Source organism: Clupea harengus, chromosome 14, assembly GCF_900700415.2.
Source record: "Clupea harengus chromosome 14, Ch_v2.0.2, whole genome shotgun sequence".
Lineage (NCBI taxonomy): Eukaryota > Metazoa > Chordata > Actinopteri > Clupeiformes > Clupeidae > Clupea > Clupea harengus.
In genome coordinates, this window is record NC_045165.1 from 21,503,405 (window position 1) to 21,523,666 (window position 20,262).

Sequence of the window (20,262 nt, forward strand, 5' to 3'; positions counted from 1 at the left end):
GTGTGCCTGTGTTTTACTAAATGGCAACCAGGCCAAAGATTCGCCTGACTCTGTGAAATCGCCATAATACTATACCTTTCCCATAATACATTAATATTATGTGAAACTAGTGACCTACAAACATACATTTGCAGCAATGCCGTTTGCTAGTTTGTGTAACTCACTGATGTGTCACCTCTGAAAGAACATTTTGGGAGTGTTGATCACCAGGTCATCGAACAAGTGAAGAGATTGCCCTGAGTCAATTTGAACAAGCTGTTGAGCTCAAACATCGACAAACATTTGCCAGAATTTCAGATAGTATACCTTTAATGTCACACTATGTCATAATACCATGAAGATGAGATAGCAAAATGAAAATGAACAGATGAATGCCAAACACAATAATAAATACACAATAATAAAATACACAGGAATTCCGGTACTTGATGACAAGTAGTAGTGCCAGTGAATAGTGTCCACAATCTCAACCACAAATCACATAATAACTCTGTAGTATACTGTAGTTGGTATACTATAAATGGACAAAATCATGCACCGAAAATTAAGCATGTGGTAACAGAGAATGCTGCATTCTCAAAAGTCCTGAGGTCTATGCTAGCTTGCCTTATTTTCACAAAGCAAAGAAAACAAACAAAACAAAGGTTTCTTAACCTGAAAATGAGTGAAAGTGATTGGAATATAACATATATGGCTATCATTTCCTATACTAAGCTATGGTAGTTCAAAGGCCTGAACAACACAGGTAGTCAACTAGCACTGCTTAAGATTCTTGGCAATGAATACATTAAACTTAGCTGGCTGGCTAACAAGCATTACAGTACAATTAAACAATCTGCTTCTATGATAGTTAGCTGGCTGATGGCCAGAAACACTTTGTATTGTAGTTACATTATCGAGCCTGGCACATTCAGTCTACTGGCTGCTCTCACAGGGCTGAGCTGTCTAAAACTGACAAACTGACAGCTAAAAGCCTTTGGCAAAGAATAAGTCCAGAAAACACGACAAATAACTGTGAGGTGAGAGCTAACCTGAAATAATTGTTAAACAGCACACAAAAAGCTTCTGCCTTACATCTTTAAGATGGTAGACCTCATCCCAATACAAGTAAACAAACAACCAAATCTTTTGGCACCTTTTGATAATGATTTTCTCTATTGGTTTACTGCTCCCATGTCTTCTAGATAAAAGATCAGCTTGGTAGAGATTGCTATGAAAAGTTAACTACCTTGGTTGTATATGATATAGCTGCCATGAATGAATCTTCAAGCTTGGCAGCAGACAACTGCATGAAGGCACAGCACCATTGTTATTTTTTATTTATTCATTTTTCAAATACATTTAAATTTTTGTTCAGTAAAAGTTTCCTTCTAGACTTTTCTTGTCAGTGGGGTGTTCATAGGACCTAACACAGCCCAAACTTAATCTTACTGTTGTAATCTTACTGACGTGATATGGTGTATGACTCTCTTATTCCTCATGCATTCCCTGCAGGGTTCCATCTGGAATGCTATTCTCATTAAAGCATCAAGCTGACACCAAGTAGCTAGTATAGTAATGTTTGTGTTATTGATGCTTGTTTTCTTTACATTGTGGGAATAGTTTTTTTGTAACTTTTTTATTTTCATTTTCAACTGCTCTGTAGCATTTTACTCTATGCATTATGTTCGAGCAAATGATCACGATCATCAAATGATCATCATCAATTACTATTCAGGATGCTAACTCTGTATAGTGATTGTCGACTGACTGACTATATGCAAGCTGATGAATGAGGGCTATTGCCATCAAAGCAGTTCGTATAAGTTTACTCAGCTCAAGGTGTCCTGTTACATCAGTAGCCTGTAGATTTCTGTCTCTGCTCTGTGATGGGAAGCATTTATCTAAAGCAACATGAAGTCAGAAGGAATCTTTAAGATCATGTGACTTGTGTTCTGTGGCAATGGAACCTCTGACTCTGAAGCTTTCATACGCTCTACTTGCAGAAAGGCACTGTAGAAATGTAGCATGGCTATACTTACTGAGTGGGCGATGACATCAGGTTGATGGGTTCAGTATGTATGACTGACACGTGCTGCCCTGGCTTAATGCAGGACTTCAGTCCAGGCTGGTAATAAATGAATGAAGACAAGGATCTGAATTATTCACACCCACCCACCACAGTTTCATTAGTCTCAGGTTTCTCCGAAGCCCCTCACCGCTGCCACCTCAGTTATTAATAACTCTTCCTCATGTCGGAGGGCAGGGATATCAGAGTGGGAGCAGAAGGCCCTCAAACAAGATACACCATCTTCTGCCCTAGGTGCCACAGGGTAGAGTGCATACGTATCTGTGTGTCTGACCATATGGATCTGAAACAATGTTGCGGGGATCACATCTTGCAATATACGTCATTGACAGGATATGTCATTAGTCATAGGCGCGGCACGGATGCTGGTATTTCTTTAGGTGCTGCCATCAAGCCTTGGCGATAGGTGATTAGTGTTACAGTGTCTGCCACCTGACAGAGTGAAGGCATCTGCTGTTGAACTAACCCAAAGTGACAGGAAACTCTCATGACAGATGGCGACAATGGAGTGGAGTGGGCGCAATGACAAAGGTGTCATGGAAAGCATTCGAGCACTTGCTACAGTCATAAATAATGCTGCTACGGAGACGATTTCTTTGCAGCACGCCATAGGCTCAAAGAGATGACATTTTCCTGGAGGCCCACAGATTTGGCAGGGGACTGGAAGGTTGAGGTATTAAAAATGTATTGAATCTGCTCTCCTTGAAGACATTTGTCCACCTTTTTGCATGCCTGAAAGCTCAGGATAAAGAGCATTTAATATTTTACCACAGCCTGAGGCAAACTCGATGGACAGCAGAGGAGGAAGAGACCAAGATGGAGTGCACATAAGGGTGCAAACAGAGTAGAGTGTGTGCTCTGTGTTGATAGAAACACAGGTGCCAGAAACCTGTCAGGTTTTCCCAGCAAAGCATAACGGGATCAGTTTCACCTTATTTGTGACATCAAAAATATCAATTAACGACACATTTATAATTTGTTCAAAAGTTTGGAATCAATGACACATTTTTCAGGAAAACTTTTTTCCATAATTTTTGCCCATCATATACAAATTGCAAAATGTATGATAAATATACTTAAGACACTGACAATGTGAAGAAATGATAATTTCTGCTTGAAATTCTGTGCTTAAAAATGTGCTTTCATCACAGAATCCACCATGTACAGCAGTTACAAACTTTGCTGCATTACAGCTTGACTGCTTCTTTAGATCATTTGCTTTGGGTCTCTGTCTTGTTGGAGGATAAAATTGGCTCCAGTCAAAGGTCATCCACAGGGTTTGGCATGGTGATGGAGTTATGGTAAAGTGCCATCCACAGGGTATGGCATGCTGATGGAGTTATGGTAAAGTGCCATCCACAGGGTATGGCATGCTGATGGAGTTATGGTCAAATGAAGTTATAGCCTTCCTTCTTAAAGATTCCCTTTTACTCTGTACACATTACACACTTTACCAGAACCAATGCACCTCCAGACCATCACAGTTCCTCTACTGTGCCTACGGTTTCCTTTTGTCCTGTTTTAGTCTTTTCCTTTCATTGGCGGATCTCGGATATGGCTTTTTCTTCTAAACTCTGCCTAGAAGGCCAGCATTCCAGGGCCTCTTCACTGCTGACAATGAGAGCGATGTTTTCTGCACTATTTAATAAAGCTGCGAAATCCACCTGCACAGCTGTCCAATGCAGCCTCCCGCTTCTCTTTGTGTCCTGGTTACAGCCACTATGCGCTGTGCTGTGAAGGATTTGGTGCACTTCTTTGGAAATTAGTTTAAGTTTCTTTCCAATTTCCTGCATGGGATAGCCTTAATTCCTTAGAACGGATGCATTTCTGAAAAAAAAGCAGTTTCTTTCTGACCATTTTTAGATCATTACCAATTCCACAGATACTCAAATAGCCCAAGGAAGGATAGTTTTATCGCTTCCTTAAACAGCACAACAGTTTTTAGATGTAAAAGGGTTTTCTAATGGTGAATTAGCCTTTCAAACATAATTGAGCATTAGTTACCATACTGTGCGATTGAAACACAGGGGTGATGGTGGCAGAAAGTGGCCTTTTTAATCCAGTGTAGATATTCCATTCAAAATCAGTCATTTCCAGCTGTAAGTCGTTTAACACAATGTCAATGTCTACACTATATTTCCGATCAATGTTAGGTTAGTTGAAGAGAAAAAAGTTTTCTTTCAAAATCAAACTTTCTGAATACTTATACATACTGTAAATATCCACAGTGCTGATTTGCTAACATGTTGTACACATTTTCATGCACAGTGCTGCATGTCTGGGAATAATCTTTTCTTTACTACTCTCCACAGCCTTACCAAAATAGCATCCATCGCTACTCTGTTCACACGGGTACATTTTCTCTGCAGGCAATCCATTGAAGAGCGCCCATTAAAGCGATTAAGGACTTCCACTGGGCTCCATGACTGATTGACTTCCTCAGGCACAGAGTGGCAAGGACACAATCAAAAGCTGGTCTTTGGATGAGCTCTGCTTCAAACTAAGTCGCAGGTCAATATCACAGAGTTTAATCGTAAAATCAAACATTCTGTCAATGAGATAAAAACGACCCTGACTGGAGGAGCCGCAGTGGATTAAGTAAAGCCTTCTTTTGAAATGAAGCCCTCAGTCTTTCAGCCACAGCGCATGTGTGGGCTTGAAGAATTTATGACTGGGAACTTTTGGATCCATATCCTATGATCAGAGACATACAGGGGCCAGAGTGCATACACTGGGTCAATTGAGTTCCAGTTCACTCCTGATCGGTAGCACTCATTATTTTTGGAGAAGCAGAGATGCCTCAGGGTGTCTTTTTTTAAAAGGTGATCAATTTTTTTGTTTTTAATAGTTTTGAACCCTACGCTCTGAACAAACTGGGATGCCATAAATGTCTTTTTGTCGAAGGTCAGTTTGTGCTAACCCATTGTTGGAAATCTGCCATTTCCCCCTGGAGGGACAATTAGAACAAGGAGAAAGAGATGCCCTCCTTTTCATCTCATAGGGAGGCAAAGGTGGTGAAAAGCTTAACTGTGGCCAGAGGTTTCAGGCTGCAGTAAGAATCACTTCACTGAAAATAGCGGCATACAATATACATGAAGCATTTTGTTGCACAGCTCAAAACAGTCATACGACAGCAACACTGTTGCCATTTACCTCCATTGTAGGGTACAGATATCAGTTCCTATCAGCAGCTTAGAAGAAATGACCTTCAAGTTTAAAATAATGTTTAGCCAATCTACTGACCTGTATGTTGAACAGGTATGCACAAACTCTCTCATAGACTTTGCATCTTAGTGTCATTATGCACTTGTACCATCTTGTGCACAATGTACCACTTCATCAATTCAAGGTGTATCAATGTAAATCCTTGAGGTAAAGGTGTTGACAAGTGAGTTCAGACACCTGTGCGCAGCATGGTGTATCATCTTACGTTCTCCTGTCCAAGCTATTACATGCCCATGCTTTTCCCATTACTGGTCCCCCTGTAGCTAACAGTGAATTAATGCTGCCAATCAGATATATTGCACACACGTCTGTTACACCCACAAATGTAATAACTTCTCACAAATGTAATAAACCACAAACGTAACACAAGTCAGCACTTTTAAAATGTTACAATCCCACAAACGTAATACAAGTCAGCACTTTTAAAATGTTACAATCCCACAAACGTAACACAAGTCAGCACTTTTTTAATGTTATAACCCACAAACGTAACACAAGTCAGCACTTTTTTAATGTTATAACCCACAAACGTAACACAAGTCAGCACTTTTTTAATGTTATAACCCACATACGTAACACAAGTCAGCAATTTTTATTGTCAGTTTTCAAATGTTTTGTCAAAATTGTAATAACCGAAAAATGTAGTGCATCACAACATGATAACAGCTTATCCAGAATGGACTAAATATCTGAATTCATTGTTGGTCTAAAAATCATACAGATTGCAGTTTCCTCTCACATGGTTTAGTCTAGCTTCAACATTCATTATGTCCTTAAATCCATAAACAGTTACATAATTCAAATGGTCGTCTTTCACCCACTGAAGCGGTCAAATCATTTAACTTCCACTAGTTGGGGCAGTTCACACAATGCTTGGACCCCAATGATTGCTGCTTGCAGCTATATTTATACATTTATTTTGATAGCATACAACCCTGTCCTGTTATAAATGTTGATACTTGTACATCTATATGTACTTTACGTTTAGTATTGTATTCAAACATATTAATTTTCAAAACTTTGTAAATAAAGTACAGTTATACAATGAGGCTCATATTGTTGTATATACATGTAAAGAGTATATATGTTATAAAGTCACACTCATCCTCATATTCACTACACAGGTATTGCTTAACACCCTATCAGTGTACAGCCGCCACATCCCCAAACTAAACATTTTCACTCACAGTAAGATATACAACAAACTTTTTAATCAGTTGTTGGCAGCAACATAATCATTAAAGATAACACACTTTTCTTGGAACGAAAAAAAAATCGTATTTCACTAAATTCTTGCTCATTCTCTCACTTTCTGCAGCGGTCATATTACGCAATGCTATGCGGTATATCTAGTTTTATATTGTAATCTACCACACCGGTCCTACCAGCTGAAAGCACAATGGGTTGTACGGGTTAGTCTGAACCCCCGTTTTCTTAATTTTAGCTCTAAATACTGTCTGTAGAAGAAGTCAAGGGACACTATTGGCACCATAGTCAGAGCTGGAGGTTGAGGTTGCCAGGACAACGGCATTTAGTTCAGTCTGCAGCCCTATTAGTACCATTATTCTTCTGCTGTTAGAGGTAGAGAGACTGCACAGACCCAAGGGAGTGCAGAAAAAAGTGTTTTTTTTACAAAGTAACCATTGAATTCTGTACAAAATAATTCTGTGCAGGAAGGCTTGTACAATGCCTAAAAGCTGTCATTTGAACCACTAATAGGATTACAAACCTTAACAACTAAAAAGAGACAGATACCTCTGTTAGGTTAGGGTTCATACTGACATATGCAGCTTTCTTAACCAAAAATGTTACCTTTCCAACATTTGTGTACACTCTGATTTTAATCAGGAGAACATTCAATGAATGAAACATCCTCTAACAGAAAAGTCGCAGTACACTTTCTAAAACCTTTTCACATCGTGAGCAATAGACCACCATCATTTTCTTGTATTTTTGTCACCAGTCTTGTCTTTACTCAGATCACAGGGTTTACCACAATGTCATGCCTGGCATGGTGCTGTCAAACAATGCAAAATTGTAGACAACCTCTTCATCATGTGAAAAGAACATGGGGGCTCCTCTTCATCATGTGAAAAGAACATGGGGGCTCCTGTAAAAGCACTTCATCTGCAGTCCATGCAGCTCACCGCAGATCTAAAGGATGGACAGGCACAGTGGGCAAAAGTGCTTCAGCCACCTCTGCATTCTTTTCTGGCTATAGTGAGGTTTTTCCACTCTTGTACAGTCATACACCAGTTGCATAGCATGTAACATTTCCCATAAGAGAGTGACAATAGAATAGAAAAGAAGAGAATAGAGACTTTGTCTCTTCTTTGAGCTGGAAATTTGCTCAGCTCATAAACTGCTACTGGAAACATCAGAGGTACACTCACAAAAACAAAACAACAAAAATAAAATCACACAGTAGAAGCTAAGTAAACTGGGTTATTATGCATGTGTGGATAAAGTTACGTATCTACACTAAATCTTTCAAAGTATCTTCCTATGGGTGTACAAAAACAAGCCAAGACTGGTAAATAGAGTCTGTATCTCGCAACACTCATTAATAGTCTACATCCCTTTGAACCTTCCTTGTAGCGCTATTTCACAGCGCATCTCTTTATATGCCTTGCAACCGAGAACCTTGACAGGAACACGCCTGATGTTGTCCTCCAAGACTGGCTGATGTGTGATATGTACACAGCCCATCAAAAGAAGGCCCCTATTCTCAGCTCTGAGATGCATGTTTATTTCATTTCAGGACTACTGTACACACACACACACACGCACAAACACACACACACACGCAGGCACACACACACACACACACACACACACACACACACACACACACACACACTTACACATACACACACACCAAATCCCTTTGTTCTCTACTTCTCTGGGTTAATCTGGGGACTCTACTGACTTGTGCGAGTGATTCTTCCATGCTGGGGCTCTTGGTGAGGGAGAGAGGTTGTGCCTGGCAAGGACGTGATAACTCTAAAGGGATTAACCACAGAGTGAGCTGAGCACGGAGCAGAAGTGTCTTGTGAGATCCAGTCCTCAGCCCCCGAAGGCACAAGCATGGAGGCACATGTCATGATGTCAAGGACAGAGTCTGCTGCCCAGCTCAAACAGCTTTGTTTATCTCTAAGGACAACAAACATCTCCTTCCCTTAGCATGAAATGCATTTTCCCATTCATACTGGTAGTAACATCAAACTGTTTACAGCCAAGTTTTATGCTTCAATGCAGAACAGGGAATGGTGATGAGTTTAGAATGACTGAAATGTTTCCTAGGTTTTTTTCGGGGGAAACTGACGAGTCAATCCATCTGATCCTTAGCAATGAGCCAAGGTATGTTTGTGCTAAGGTGTGGAAAAAAGGAACAATTCAATGCTATTGTGTTTGAGACATCTAATTCGACTGCATTTAAGGATAATCCCAAATAGAGCTATTACTTTGGAGGGCTTTCAGCTACATAATTAATGATCTATCTGATACAATTCACAGACTTTAATTAGGATTAATTATGCATATTACACCCTGAATGAATTGGCAGATTAGAATAATTCAAATCAGGTGCAGAGGTAATGAGATGAATGTCTGCAGTAATTTGAACTAGTGACTGGAGAATCTGAGAATCACAGTAGTTTTTATGTATATCACAGAGTGATCCTATGACATAAATCAACCTGAGAAAAAATAAAAACAATCTTGTTCACTGTGGCCTGCTAAGTGAGAAATGCATTTATATCATAAGTGGATGTGTGCTAAGATACATCGTTATAACACAAAAGGAAAAACTCCCTGCAGGAAACAGCTCCATAGATCAAGACCTTCCTCTGTCATACATTTATTGTTTGTAAATATACATTCCTTCTATGTAAATCTTAACACTCACATCATGTATTACCCACACTAGCGTAATGCCTGAAGACAATCTGTTGTTAATATCAGTTTAATAAAACTGAATTGAAATGATCATTATAATAGTCTATTCCACTCTCAATCCATGATATCAACAGGTCAGGTGCACAGCAGCCAGTGTTTAAAGAATGCTTGACCCTTTGTCAATTTTTGATCAGGTTCTTTACAGTGTTGTAAACCCACAATATACAGTTCTATTTGTCAAAAGAGACAGTGCCCTGGTTTAGTTAGTATGTCATGACAACCACTTTAATAGCATTTTTAGTGGAACACAGATGTTATGGACCAGACTCATTGCACTTACGTTGCTGGTGGTGACACCCAGTTTTTAAAGGGAACCATAAACATCTTGAACAATGTAAGCTGTGCGTGGCATCTGTGATAAACAGAAAAGGCTGTCTAACGTCAGCCGTGACAGTGTCCTCTAAATGTTTACATGTTTCCCTGCGGTATGCCATTACAAGTGTTACTATGGGCTTCTCTATTCTGACCAGAAGCTTCTCTTTTGGCAAAAAAACAAAGGAGATACAAAAGCAATATTTGTATTTCCTCTTTCATTGCTTTTTCTTCTCATGATATAGTATGATTTTTGATGTTCCACTGATTTAGTTTGAGCTCATTTGACGTCATCACTTTCCTAATTTTAGAGCTTGGTTGGTACATAGTTGCCTGGTTACCAACCAGTATGTTGAAGCCCCCTGTCGCCTCAAGACAGCTAAGGCACCAATGGTGAAAAACAAAAATTGAAAGCAGATTCAGCTGAGGTGACAAGCAAGAAGTCACTGGATGAGGATCTTGACATGTGACATCACTGTCTCCACCACATGCAAATGAATCCATTAAACATGCAGCCACCCCCTCCAAACACACACTCACTCAGACACACACACACACACACACACACACACACACACACACACACACACACACACACACACACACACACACACACGCACATGCACACACGCACACACATACACACGCACACACACGCACACACATGCACACACGCACGCACACACATACACACACACACACACACACACACACACACACGCACACACATACACTCACACACACACACACACACACACACACACACACACACACACACACACACACACACACACACACACATACACACACACACACACACGCACACACATACACTTACACACATACACACACACACACACACACACACACACACACACACAGTATGAAAAAGCAGTGTGTAATCACCATCAACTAATAATGGCCCACCATCAACTCTAATAATGGCCCATAAAAGCAAATAGGCAACACAGTGACATGCAAATATGCAAGCTATTAACTGTCGCTTCTGGATATGATGAAGCGGGAGCCTAGAAACAATGTCATACCCTGTACCGCTTCACTGGGAGCATAGGCACACAAATACCATCCCGAGAGAATAACAGTCTAATGTTTTGACTTAAAAGGCCTTAGGAACAGATGCCTGAGCCCAGCTAAAGGGCAGAACAAAACAGCATGGCACCTGTCAGTCGGAAGAACACAAATCACACAAAGCTTGTGCCCCATCAGAGATGTGCATGCTCCCTGCAGAGGTGCTGGAGGCAACTCAGGTCCACAATCGCCTGGCAAGGAAGGGATAATTACCATCATCATCATCCCACCGCCATCGCCGGCGGGACAAAAAAAATACCGATTACATAAGCACTGCAGCCGCCGCAGCCAGCCGTGTGCGGAAGACAATGTGGCTTGCACAGGCGGAGACAGATACAAAGTTATAAATTCTCTCTCGAGGTCACTGTCTGAATGTCATCTCTTTACCTCCGGCTCGCTTGACAGACCAAGACTGTGTGAAAAGAACTGTGAACAATTTAGAGCTGTCAATCACTTCAGACTTATGCATCCAAAATAGCATAATTAATAGCTCTCATTACCTTGACATTTGGGGGCCGGTAATATGTAAAAATGGCATGTCTTCAAGTTGCTTTTTTCCCTCTGAAGTGTCTATCAAAGCGAGGTAATGGACCAGGAAAAAGAGGCTGAACATAGATTTTTTTTAAAGAAATTTCAAGGTGTTTCAATAGAGAGGAGTGAAAAGTGATGTCACGGGCTGTGTGCACTGCAGGGGTACCTCAGGGAGCTCGGAACAAAAATTGCAATCATGGTGGAGACATGATGGTGGGCTGACACTGATGGTGGACTTCAACTTCAACATTTTTTGGTTCAGTAAGGCACCTTAGTGTGTATCTCTCTCTCTCTCTCTCTCTCTCTCTCTCTCTCTCTGTGTGTGTGTGTGTGTGTGTGTGTGTGTGTGTGTGTGTGTGTGTGTGTGTGTGTGTGTGAGGTGGGGTGGGGGCGGGGTCCACATCACATCACCCACCATCTCTGATTACCCAAATGCTGCACTGACATCCAGAACCAAAAGCATGCGACAAGACTTATTTAAAGACAGCGCTGACATTCAAAGTGCACTTGCTGGAGCAGTGCTGCTATCGGGCCCATCACACAGGGATAAGGGCTCTGTAATTACCCCATAATGATGGATGACACAAGAGAGATCCTGCGCCATGCTCCGCTTTCAGGCCGTGTTATTTCTGCAGTCAGTCAGTGTTGCACACGTGAACGTCGGTATTGATCACTGGCCTTTTCAAGGAGATCACTCTGACCTCATATAGATGCCTGATCAGACAAGTTTAACCACAGAAGCAGTGATTATTTCCCCCTTTTGTCAAACCAATTAATCATCAGAGGGTCCTTAATTACTATCCTCTACCCATTACAGACAATCATGGCCTCAATGAAGCCTTTCAGGAATGTCTGTTCTGAGGACATTAGCCAAACAGGCATGGATTCCCTTTTACATGGTAATTTCAGCTAGACACACTGATTTGCAGTTTGTAAAGAGGATAAATAATTTATGATATGCTCTCCATACTATGAAATAGTACTCATTTCTCACTGCAATGTGTGTCGCCGTTAAACAAAGCCAGCCAGCCACATGCAGAGGAGACAGGCTCTCATGGTGTTCACTACATGTATAGTATGTATGTTGAGACAATTTGATTGTTTTGGCGCTGTATAAATAAAATTGAATTGAATTGAATGTATAGTATCAATCCTTTTTATTTAGCAAAGGAAAAGTCTTGAAAAGCAAATGTAAGCTTTGTTTATGTTCCCGGGTCAGCGCTGTATATTTGTCAAGCGCATGTCCAGAGAGGTGGCTGACAGCTGTCAAAAACGATCTGAGCGCATGGCTCCACATGTGGCCCACTGCAGGTGTGAACCAGGAGCCTGGGGGAGTCAACACGCCGTGTGCAAACACTAGACTACGCCATAACACACAACACAAAACCACTGAGGCCCTTAGATGCTCTCTTTTAATCACCATGTAGGCTATGTTTCATCATGTTTTCGCTTTCCTGCTATTAGACACCCCCCCCCCCCCCACACACATACACACAGGCACACACACACACACGCACGCACGCACGCACACACACATACACATATACACACGCAAGCACGCATGCACGCACACAGACACACACACACACACACACACACACACACACACACACACACACACCCACTGAGTGCAGCAGCTGTGCTCGGGAGGGTCCAAAATAATGTTAACAAACCCAAACAGCATGATCTAGTCTCCTGACTAGGAGGTTGTGGTTTCATTATAACAACATTATTAGATTTTTTTATGGCTGACATTATGGAGCTGGACAAGAAAAGACACTATGAGCTTAGAAGACTGCTTTGATTTTCACATCATTGTATCCCATAAGGCCATAGCCTATTGTAATGTAACATGTTACTGTAATAAATTAACATGATTACTATATTGTGAACTATATTCATGGGACCAAGTGAGCATATTGAAACAAATAACATGGCAGCAGATTTCAACAGTTGCCACATGCAGGCTCATTTACTGTAGTAATCTTAAGAGAAACTGGCAGTTAGATCTGGCCTCCCTCCTTTGCTCCCTTCCTGCCTGAAATCCATTCCACCTTTGTGGAAGGACAAGCGTGGGCGATGAGCTCCTGAGCTGTGAAAAGTATAGGACTGTACACAGGGGGAAGGGGGTGTGGGGGTGGGGGTGGGGGTGGCACTAATTGTTTCATGAAATGCTTTCACAGTCAAAAAAAGGTGATCGGAAATTCTGTGAGTAAGCCAGATTTAAAGTAGTTTCAGAGAGCGCTAAGCGTCATGGGGACTTTCCGTCCATTTAAATCAATGCAAGCATAGGCCCCATCAAAGGGTGCGAGAACAGAAGGATGCAAAGTGCTAGCCAAAGGTTTGTGTTTGGTGCTAGTGAGATAGTAGAAATGCATTATAATCATGGAAGGGAATTACATTCACTGGTTGAGTACTTAATTGACTGAAAACATTCTTCCACAGCTCCTTTGAGGATTTCTGCCAGATGACTAGGGATGGAGAGGGTGACAATATTGTAATACCAAATTGAAAAGATCAGAATCAGAATCAGAATAGTATTTATTGCCAAGTAGGTTTACACCTACCTGGAATTTGTTCTGATGTATAGGTGCATACAGTAAACATAAAAACATACAAACACAGTAAGTACTACACATAACATAAAACATAAAAACACAGTAAGTACTACACAAACACAATAAGTACTACAATACAAAAAGCAGGGCAGGAGTGCAAAAGTGGATGTGCAATGTGCAGTGTGCAATGTAGTGAGTGATGAAGATGTCAGATGTGATGTGATGTAATAAAGTGCCACCAAACTGAAATGACACAGGGGCAAGTCTGAGGAAGTGACAGTATTTGGGTGGGTGAAGATGGAAGCTGCTAGTTGTGTTTGGGTGTTGGCTCATTAAAACATATTTGATCTGGGTCTAAAACTAGCCTGAACCAGGGTCACTACACATGGAGACATAATCAGGTTTTTAAATCATTTGTGTATTTGTTTGCTAATGAACGAGTTGAAGTTAACTCTTTGCTGGTTAATGACAGGGACAGTATAATGTATTGTGTGTGAGAAGGGCAGAAAAGTAGACATCAGGCATGTACAAACAGTACTGGCAAATGGGGGAAAGCGCGGGACTGGAGATTGCTGGCTGATGTCGGAAGACAAATTCAAGTTCCACAGTGAGTGCTAAGACACCAGACATGGTGTTGTATTCTATGGTTGCTATGAGACCAGACATGGTGTTGTATTCTGAGTGTGGGTGTGTTGTTTACTTTATTGAGTTAATGATTCCCTTTGAAGGTACGATTGAAGAAGCATTTAAAACATCCTTCTGTCTTCCAATTGTTGTCCTCACATGCTCCATCCCATGGTTTCAATGATGTATGTCAGCATCCTTTCCTGCTACTGTTTAGGCCAGATATGTTACATTGTGGTTTTTGTCTGTCTAAAGGAGGTCTCCATGGTCCTGCTAATATGTTCCTCGTTAGGACAAGGAATTTGTGTATGCACCAAAATGCATTTTGCAGTCATGAGACCTCAGGGACAGAAAGGAAGAGCATGTCTCACAAAGCTACACTCAGTAAAAAGCAAGCCAGTGGGTCATGAAGTAACCTGAACTAGCACTGAGATATGTGAAATCTTGTCGAGGTGTTTCTTGAGGTGTATCTGTTGTTGTCTCTGGTAGTGGCATGTATTTTAACCCGTCATGGGTATGGAGGACAGGTGGCTCTGGGATACCACACACCACAGTTGAGCCTTCTGGAGGTGTTGTGGGCCTAATTCAACAAAAAACTGATGGAGGAAGGTGCCTGCTTGAAAACCCCAGTGAAATGCTCACAAAGGTAGCATTGTTGTTGTATCCTGCTGCTCAGTTCTATGGTTGCGCAGTAATGTTGTTGGGTAACAGTTTTTTGCTACAGACAGTGCATGTTGTAAAGGTGGGGCTTTTACAGATCCTGGGTACAACATGCGGTGTGTGTTGCAGCAATCACCAACCAGTTGTGCGCTGTTGTTCCATCCTGCTGCTCAGGATCTGTAGTTTGGCAGTTATTATGTTGGTTTGGTAAGGTCGTTGGGTATGAGTACTTTCATGTGTAAGGCTGAAAACTCTCAAAATGATCAAATCTACACAATAGACTCTCAGACTTGCAAGTTCTGGCCAGAGGGCCAAATGGCATCATATCAGAGGACCTCTCTCTGATCTTCTCACACCATTGTGTGTATTCACAGCAACCCCATGCATTGAGTACTATGAGACATATTAGCATGGCCTGGCCACAGTTTAACTAATTACCATATCTTGCATTCCTAACTTCTCCCATTGAGAGAACCTACGGATGTGTGTGTGCAAAGTTATGTGCAAAAGTATATGAATGTAGTATATTCATGTCTGGTCTTTAATGGATCCTGGTTCTGTGGGCAGCAGTCTGATCATGGTTTCATTGCAATCTGCAGTACCTGCCATAGTTGTATTATTTGAATAGATAGGAGTTTTCACTTTTGTTCTGCATATTAATCAGCTTCAAGAGCACCTCTGCACTATTCAGCTGCAAACAGCGAACCAGAGGGTTACTAGAGCCAAAGGGCATGACCTTAAGACACAGGACAATACCATTGGATTGGTTGGTGGATATATATGGAAATAGGGATTTAATTATGGTATTTAACCAACCAAGGTATTTGGGCTCTAACTCTTTCTCTCTGACTCTCTCTCTAGCTCTTTCTCTCTGACACTCTCTCTCTCACTCTAACTCTCTTGCTCCTTCTCTTATTCTGTCTTTCTCTGTCTTCATTTCCCCATTATCTTTCCCCATCCCCGTCTCTTTATTGTATTCACTCATTCTGGTTGGGTTTACTCTTTCCCCATCCCCGTCTCCTTTATTGTATTCACTCATTCTGGTTGGGTTTAATTGTTCTGCATTTCATGCATTCATGGTGTATCAAGTTTTTTTTTGGTCATTAAGGTGTATTTGTTTTAATTGGCATCCAACCGATTTGTTATTATTTACAGTTGTATATTCAGTTTGGTTGATACTTATTGTAGTAATAAACTGTTCATTCATGAACCATCTATTTAACTCCTTGTGTGCCATGCCATTACTGTGCCACTAGTTTATATACTGCTTGGTAATTTATCTATGAGAGATAATTGAGAGAATCAGAGAGAAGGAGATAATTGCATGGAATCAGATGAATCGTATTCTCAGCCATATTTACGACTCTAATGCATTCTTCTGTCCCAAAAAGTTCAGACACGCTTAAGCTTTCCAACCTGGTGTTTTTCTGTCGATTTGGTAACACTTTTGGCTCTCTTGCACGTGTGACAGTGACAGGACCAGCCAATGTGGGAAGTCTGTAACCAATGGCATAAGGAATTTATCATCTTCTCCTGTGTATAACTAAAAAAGAAATTATCTACATCAAATTCTCTCTGGTTACTATTTTCAGTCTCCTTTCAACAGCAGTTCAACAGCAGCAAAAGCTGTCAAAACTGTATCTTGCCAATGCTGAGGATTGTATTCTTGAATCAGTTTTTGTTTTGCTTCTCCTTACCAGTGTCTCCATAGATTCAGTGTATTTCTGCAAGTTCTTTCATCCTTCCTCACGGACACATTTCAGATGAAGTTCCTCATGTCTTTCTGCAGTACCGCATACAAACTAAAGATAAAAACTAGATCACTGATGGAAAACGCAACAGAAAAGCTCCAGGCTTGTGTGACGGGCTATCAGGCCAGGACTAAGACACACACAGCTATTGCATTATTAATATGTCTCAGCAGTGACCAGAACGTGATGCACTCCAAGACATGATTGAACTGTCAACATCTCACATGCACTTGCAATGGTTCACAGCTTCGGACTAAAGCCCTCCCCTTGGAGAACTGTGCATGTCTTTCAGCTATTTCAAAATTGCATATGACTACTGTCTGTATATCCATTACACTGCATGATGTGATCTCCATGGGACACTTCACTGTCTTGCAGACACTGATCCTAGTCTATACATGTGCATATGCAAGAGCCGGGTCGTAACAACATGATACACTACTTACTGCCTAGCTGAACTCTCTATGTTCACAGACCACATATATCATGACATTTTATATTGTTTGGTATGATCCAAACTGAGGCAGTCAAACCCTGAACTAATGAATGGAGTCATTCTGGCATGGAGACGGCAAATACAAATGCAATATGGTACACCTGTATAGCCAATCTCTACTTCTAATAGGTTTTTCAATTAATTGATCCTCCTACATTTTATATCCTGTGCATACAAATGGTGTGTTTAGTGTCTTATTTCCACCTCACCTTAAAATGCACATCATTGACCTACAAAACCAGCTGTGGCTATCGATTTCTCACTTTAACATGCCCTTAGCTGCACCATCATAATGCTTAGGGGGACAAGGTTGGTGACGTGAGGACGTGACAGGTCCATTTTAGAGGTCATCCTGCAAAGGCTAGTGATTATATAGATGGTGTCCAAATAACGGAGTCCCTAAGGAATTAAATCAGACACCGTCTCAACCAACAGCCAACCAACTTACTTTACCAGTATTCAATAACTACAATGCGACGGACACCATATGATATGTGTGTGTACACGGTTGTTTGGCGGACTTTGAATTCAATGAATAAATACACACTTTTGAAGGGCAGGTCTGATCTCACAAACTGAAATACTGTGAAAATTAGATAATTCAGGTTGCATTTCATTACTATCTTTTACTAACGTGCACTAAGCCGTTGTCCATCTTCATGGTGCTCACAATCCGGACACATTAGAAGATACTGCCATCTAGTGAATTAACGAAAAAACACATTTCTTTTACAAAGACAACGAGTCTAATCATGAGAAATCATCCCGTGCAATACTGCAATACTATCCAAATCCTTCGTTGGCTGGATATGCTTTTAAATCATAAGAAAGAAGTAATTACAAACAACAACATTTCATATTCAGCATACAGCCAATTTACTTGTCAGCATTTTTCTACATCTCTGCAAAACGTATTAATATAGTATTCGGGAATTTCACGTGTGTCTAAAATAAAATGTAGGCCTAATAACTTTAAATAAGGTATAGATTGTTATACAAGTCACGTTTTTATTTATATTCTGGTGTATGAGTGCAATCAAATATCCCCCCCTTGCCCAATACTTTCACTTGACAAAAGCCTTAACAGCCTCTTTGAGCACAGCGGATGTGTCGCCTCCCGAAAATCAACAAAGGGTTGTGGGTACCGCCGCATTTCCCGGCTGTTTCTAAGGGAGACCAAGCCCACAAACAAGAGTGCACGAAGCCCTGTGTGGCCCGGGAGCGCCAGAGGCGCTTGTGTAGTGATTCGTATTGTGTCACTCTTCGCCCGTGGGAATGTCGCCCAGCACGTCGTGGGCTTGCGTACCACAAATTAAAAGGCGTCTACAATAGTTTTATGAGAGAAAGTAGTCATGGATTTAGCAGAGTAAAAACATTTTTGAGTTTTTTAAAAGATGGAAAGGAAAGGCAACTCTAGGCGCGCAACTTCGGCTGGATACCGTTTAGTAGAGAGGCCTAGTGTTGCTTTAACATCACAGTCCTCCGTGTCTATATACAGGCATCCACCGGATAGGACACGAAACACCGGAGGCGTTGAGATACCGGCACAGGACTCTGACACTCGAGACCCAGTCAAACAGGATCAAATATGGAGAGAATATGTACGCGCGGAAAGGATGGGGGTGAAAGAGTGGTAATGAGACAATTCGTTACTTTTATATCACTCTCTCTTGTACATCTGCTTAAAATAGACTTAAGTGCCCTTGCTTTCTCCTGCGCATGGATGCCAGTTAAATGATCCGTTGTCCAACCGATATTTGATAGGAGTGTATTGCATTTGACCGAATGCCCCCCGGATGGTATAGTTTACTGTAGAGTTCTGTAGTTTCGTTTACGTGGATGGGCTCACCTATTCTTTTCATATAGCCGTGGAGACTGTACACAAAACCCTCTCCCATTCATCCATTAATCCTTTCCCAATTATGAGATTAACATGCATTTCAAATACACCCCCAACAATGGACAGCAGTTGAATTAAGTTATTTTATGATAACATACATGCTTAACATCACATGATGACCAACCAAATATCTCTCTTCAGGGAAAAGAACTGGAGCTTTCTCAAGAACGTTGACCAGCTGGTAAGGCACATAAGTAAATGTTTGCCTAGTCGGCCTACATTTATATTTATGTAAATATTCTTATTCAGCGTTGAACACGAATTGCCAGGTCCAAATAGTTTTGCCAATATCTGCATAACAATATATTTGTTTGCTAGTACTCGTGCAGCGTTGACGACCTGTTTTTTAAATGTTTTTTCATGAATGTTGAGCATGAATGTTTAATCAGTGATTAATCCAAGTGAACCCATGCTCGCGTACAGGGTCGCCCCAGGACACAGTCTACCCTACCCAGCTATGTGCCTGTGTACTCTGACTGCCTGCCTAACACCACAAACCAGATGTTTGGGAGTCGCTTGTGCACAGAGCTCGGCAAGGAACTCATTCGGATGGACAAACTGCTACTACTGACCGGCAGTCATGGCAAAACAAAACAGGGTCCAGAAATGCAGCCCTGTTGAGACGTGTAACTCATCCATTAGATTACACTTTTATTACTGAAAATGTTCAAGTAGTCCCTGAATGTTGACATTGCGCATTCTCAAGAGCATGGCAAGTTCATTGTGCGCCACTTCCCTAGTGCCCATGCTACAGGCGAGGTAGCTGAAACTGCATATTACATGCATGTTCGATTTTAGGCTACGGCTCCGTGTTTTATGTTTACTCAAAGCGATGAAATGTTTAATTTAATTGTTCTCGAATTGATCTAGGATATTATGAATGTCAGTCTTTTCATTCCATTATTTTTGTTTAAAATTAGACTACTCTTTTGAATAGGCTGTAGGCTACTGTAAATGTCCATAGAGATCACAAAAACACAGCATATTGCCAAAGCAATTTTGTTTTGTTTATGCTCTGTATAAATAAAGTAATTGTAATAGTGATCAAAAGCCTGCCTGAAATCTTTAATAGATCATTATTACTGCTGCAT

The 20,262-nt window shown here is 41.1% G+C and overlaps 1 protein-coding gene across 1 annotated transcript; it reads left to right on the forward strand.

Moving 5' to 3' along the window:
- The first annotated feature begins 18,408 nt into the window (after positions 1-18,408).
- c14h2orf50 (chromosome 14 C2orf50 homolog) lies at positions 18,409-20,221 on the forward strand. Its single transcript, XM_012823077.3, has 3 exons — positions 18,409-18,904; positions 19,313-19,352; positions 19,595-20,221. Exons 1-3 carry the CDS (start codon positions 18,666-18,668, stop codon positions 19,790-19,792), a joined length of 477 nt encoding a protein of 158 aa, XP_012678531.1. The 5' UTR covers positions 18,409-18,665; the 3' UTR covers positions 19,793-20,221.
- Positions 20,222-20,262: the final 41 nt, after the last annotated feature.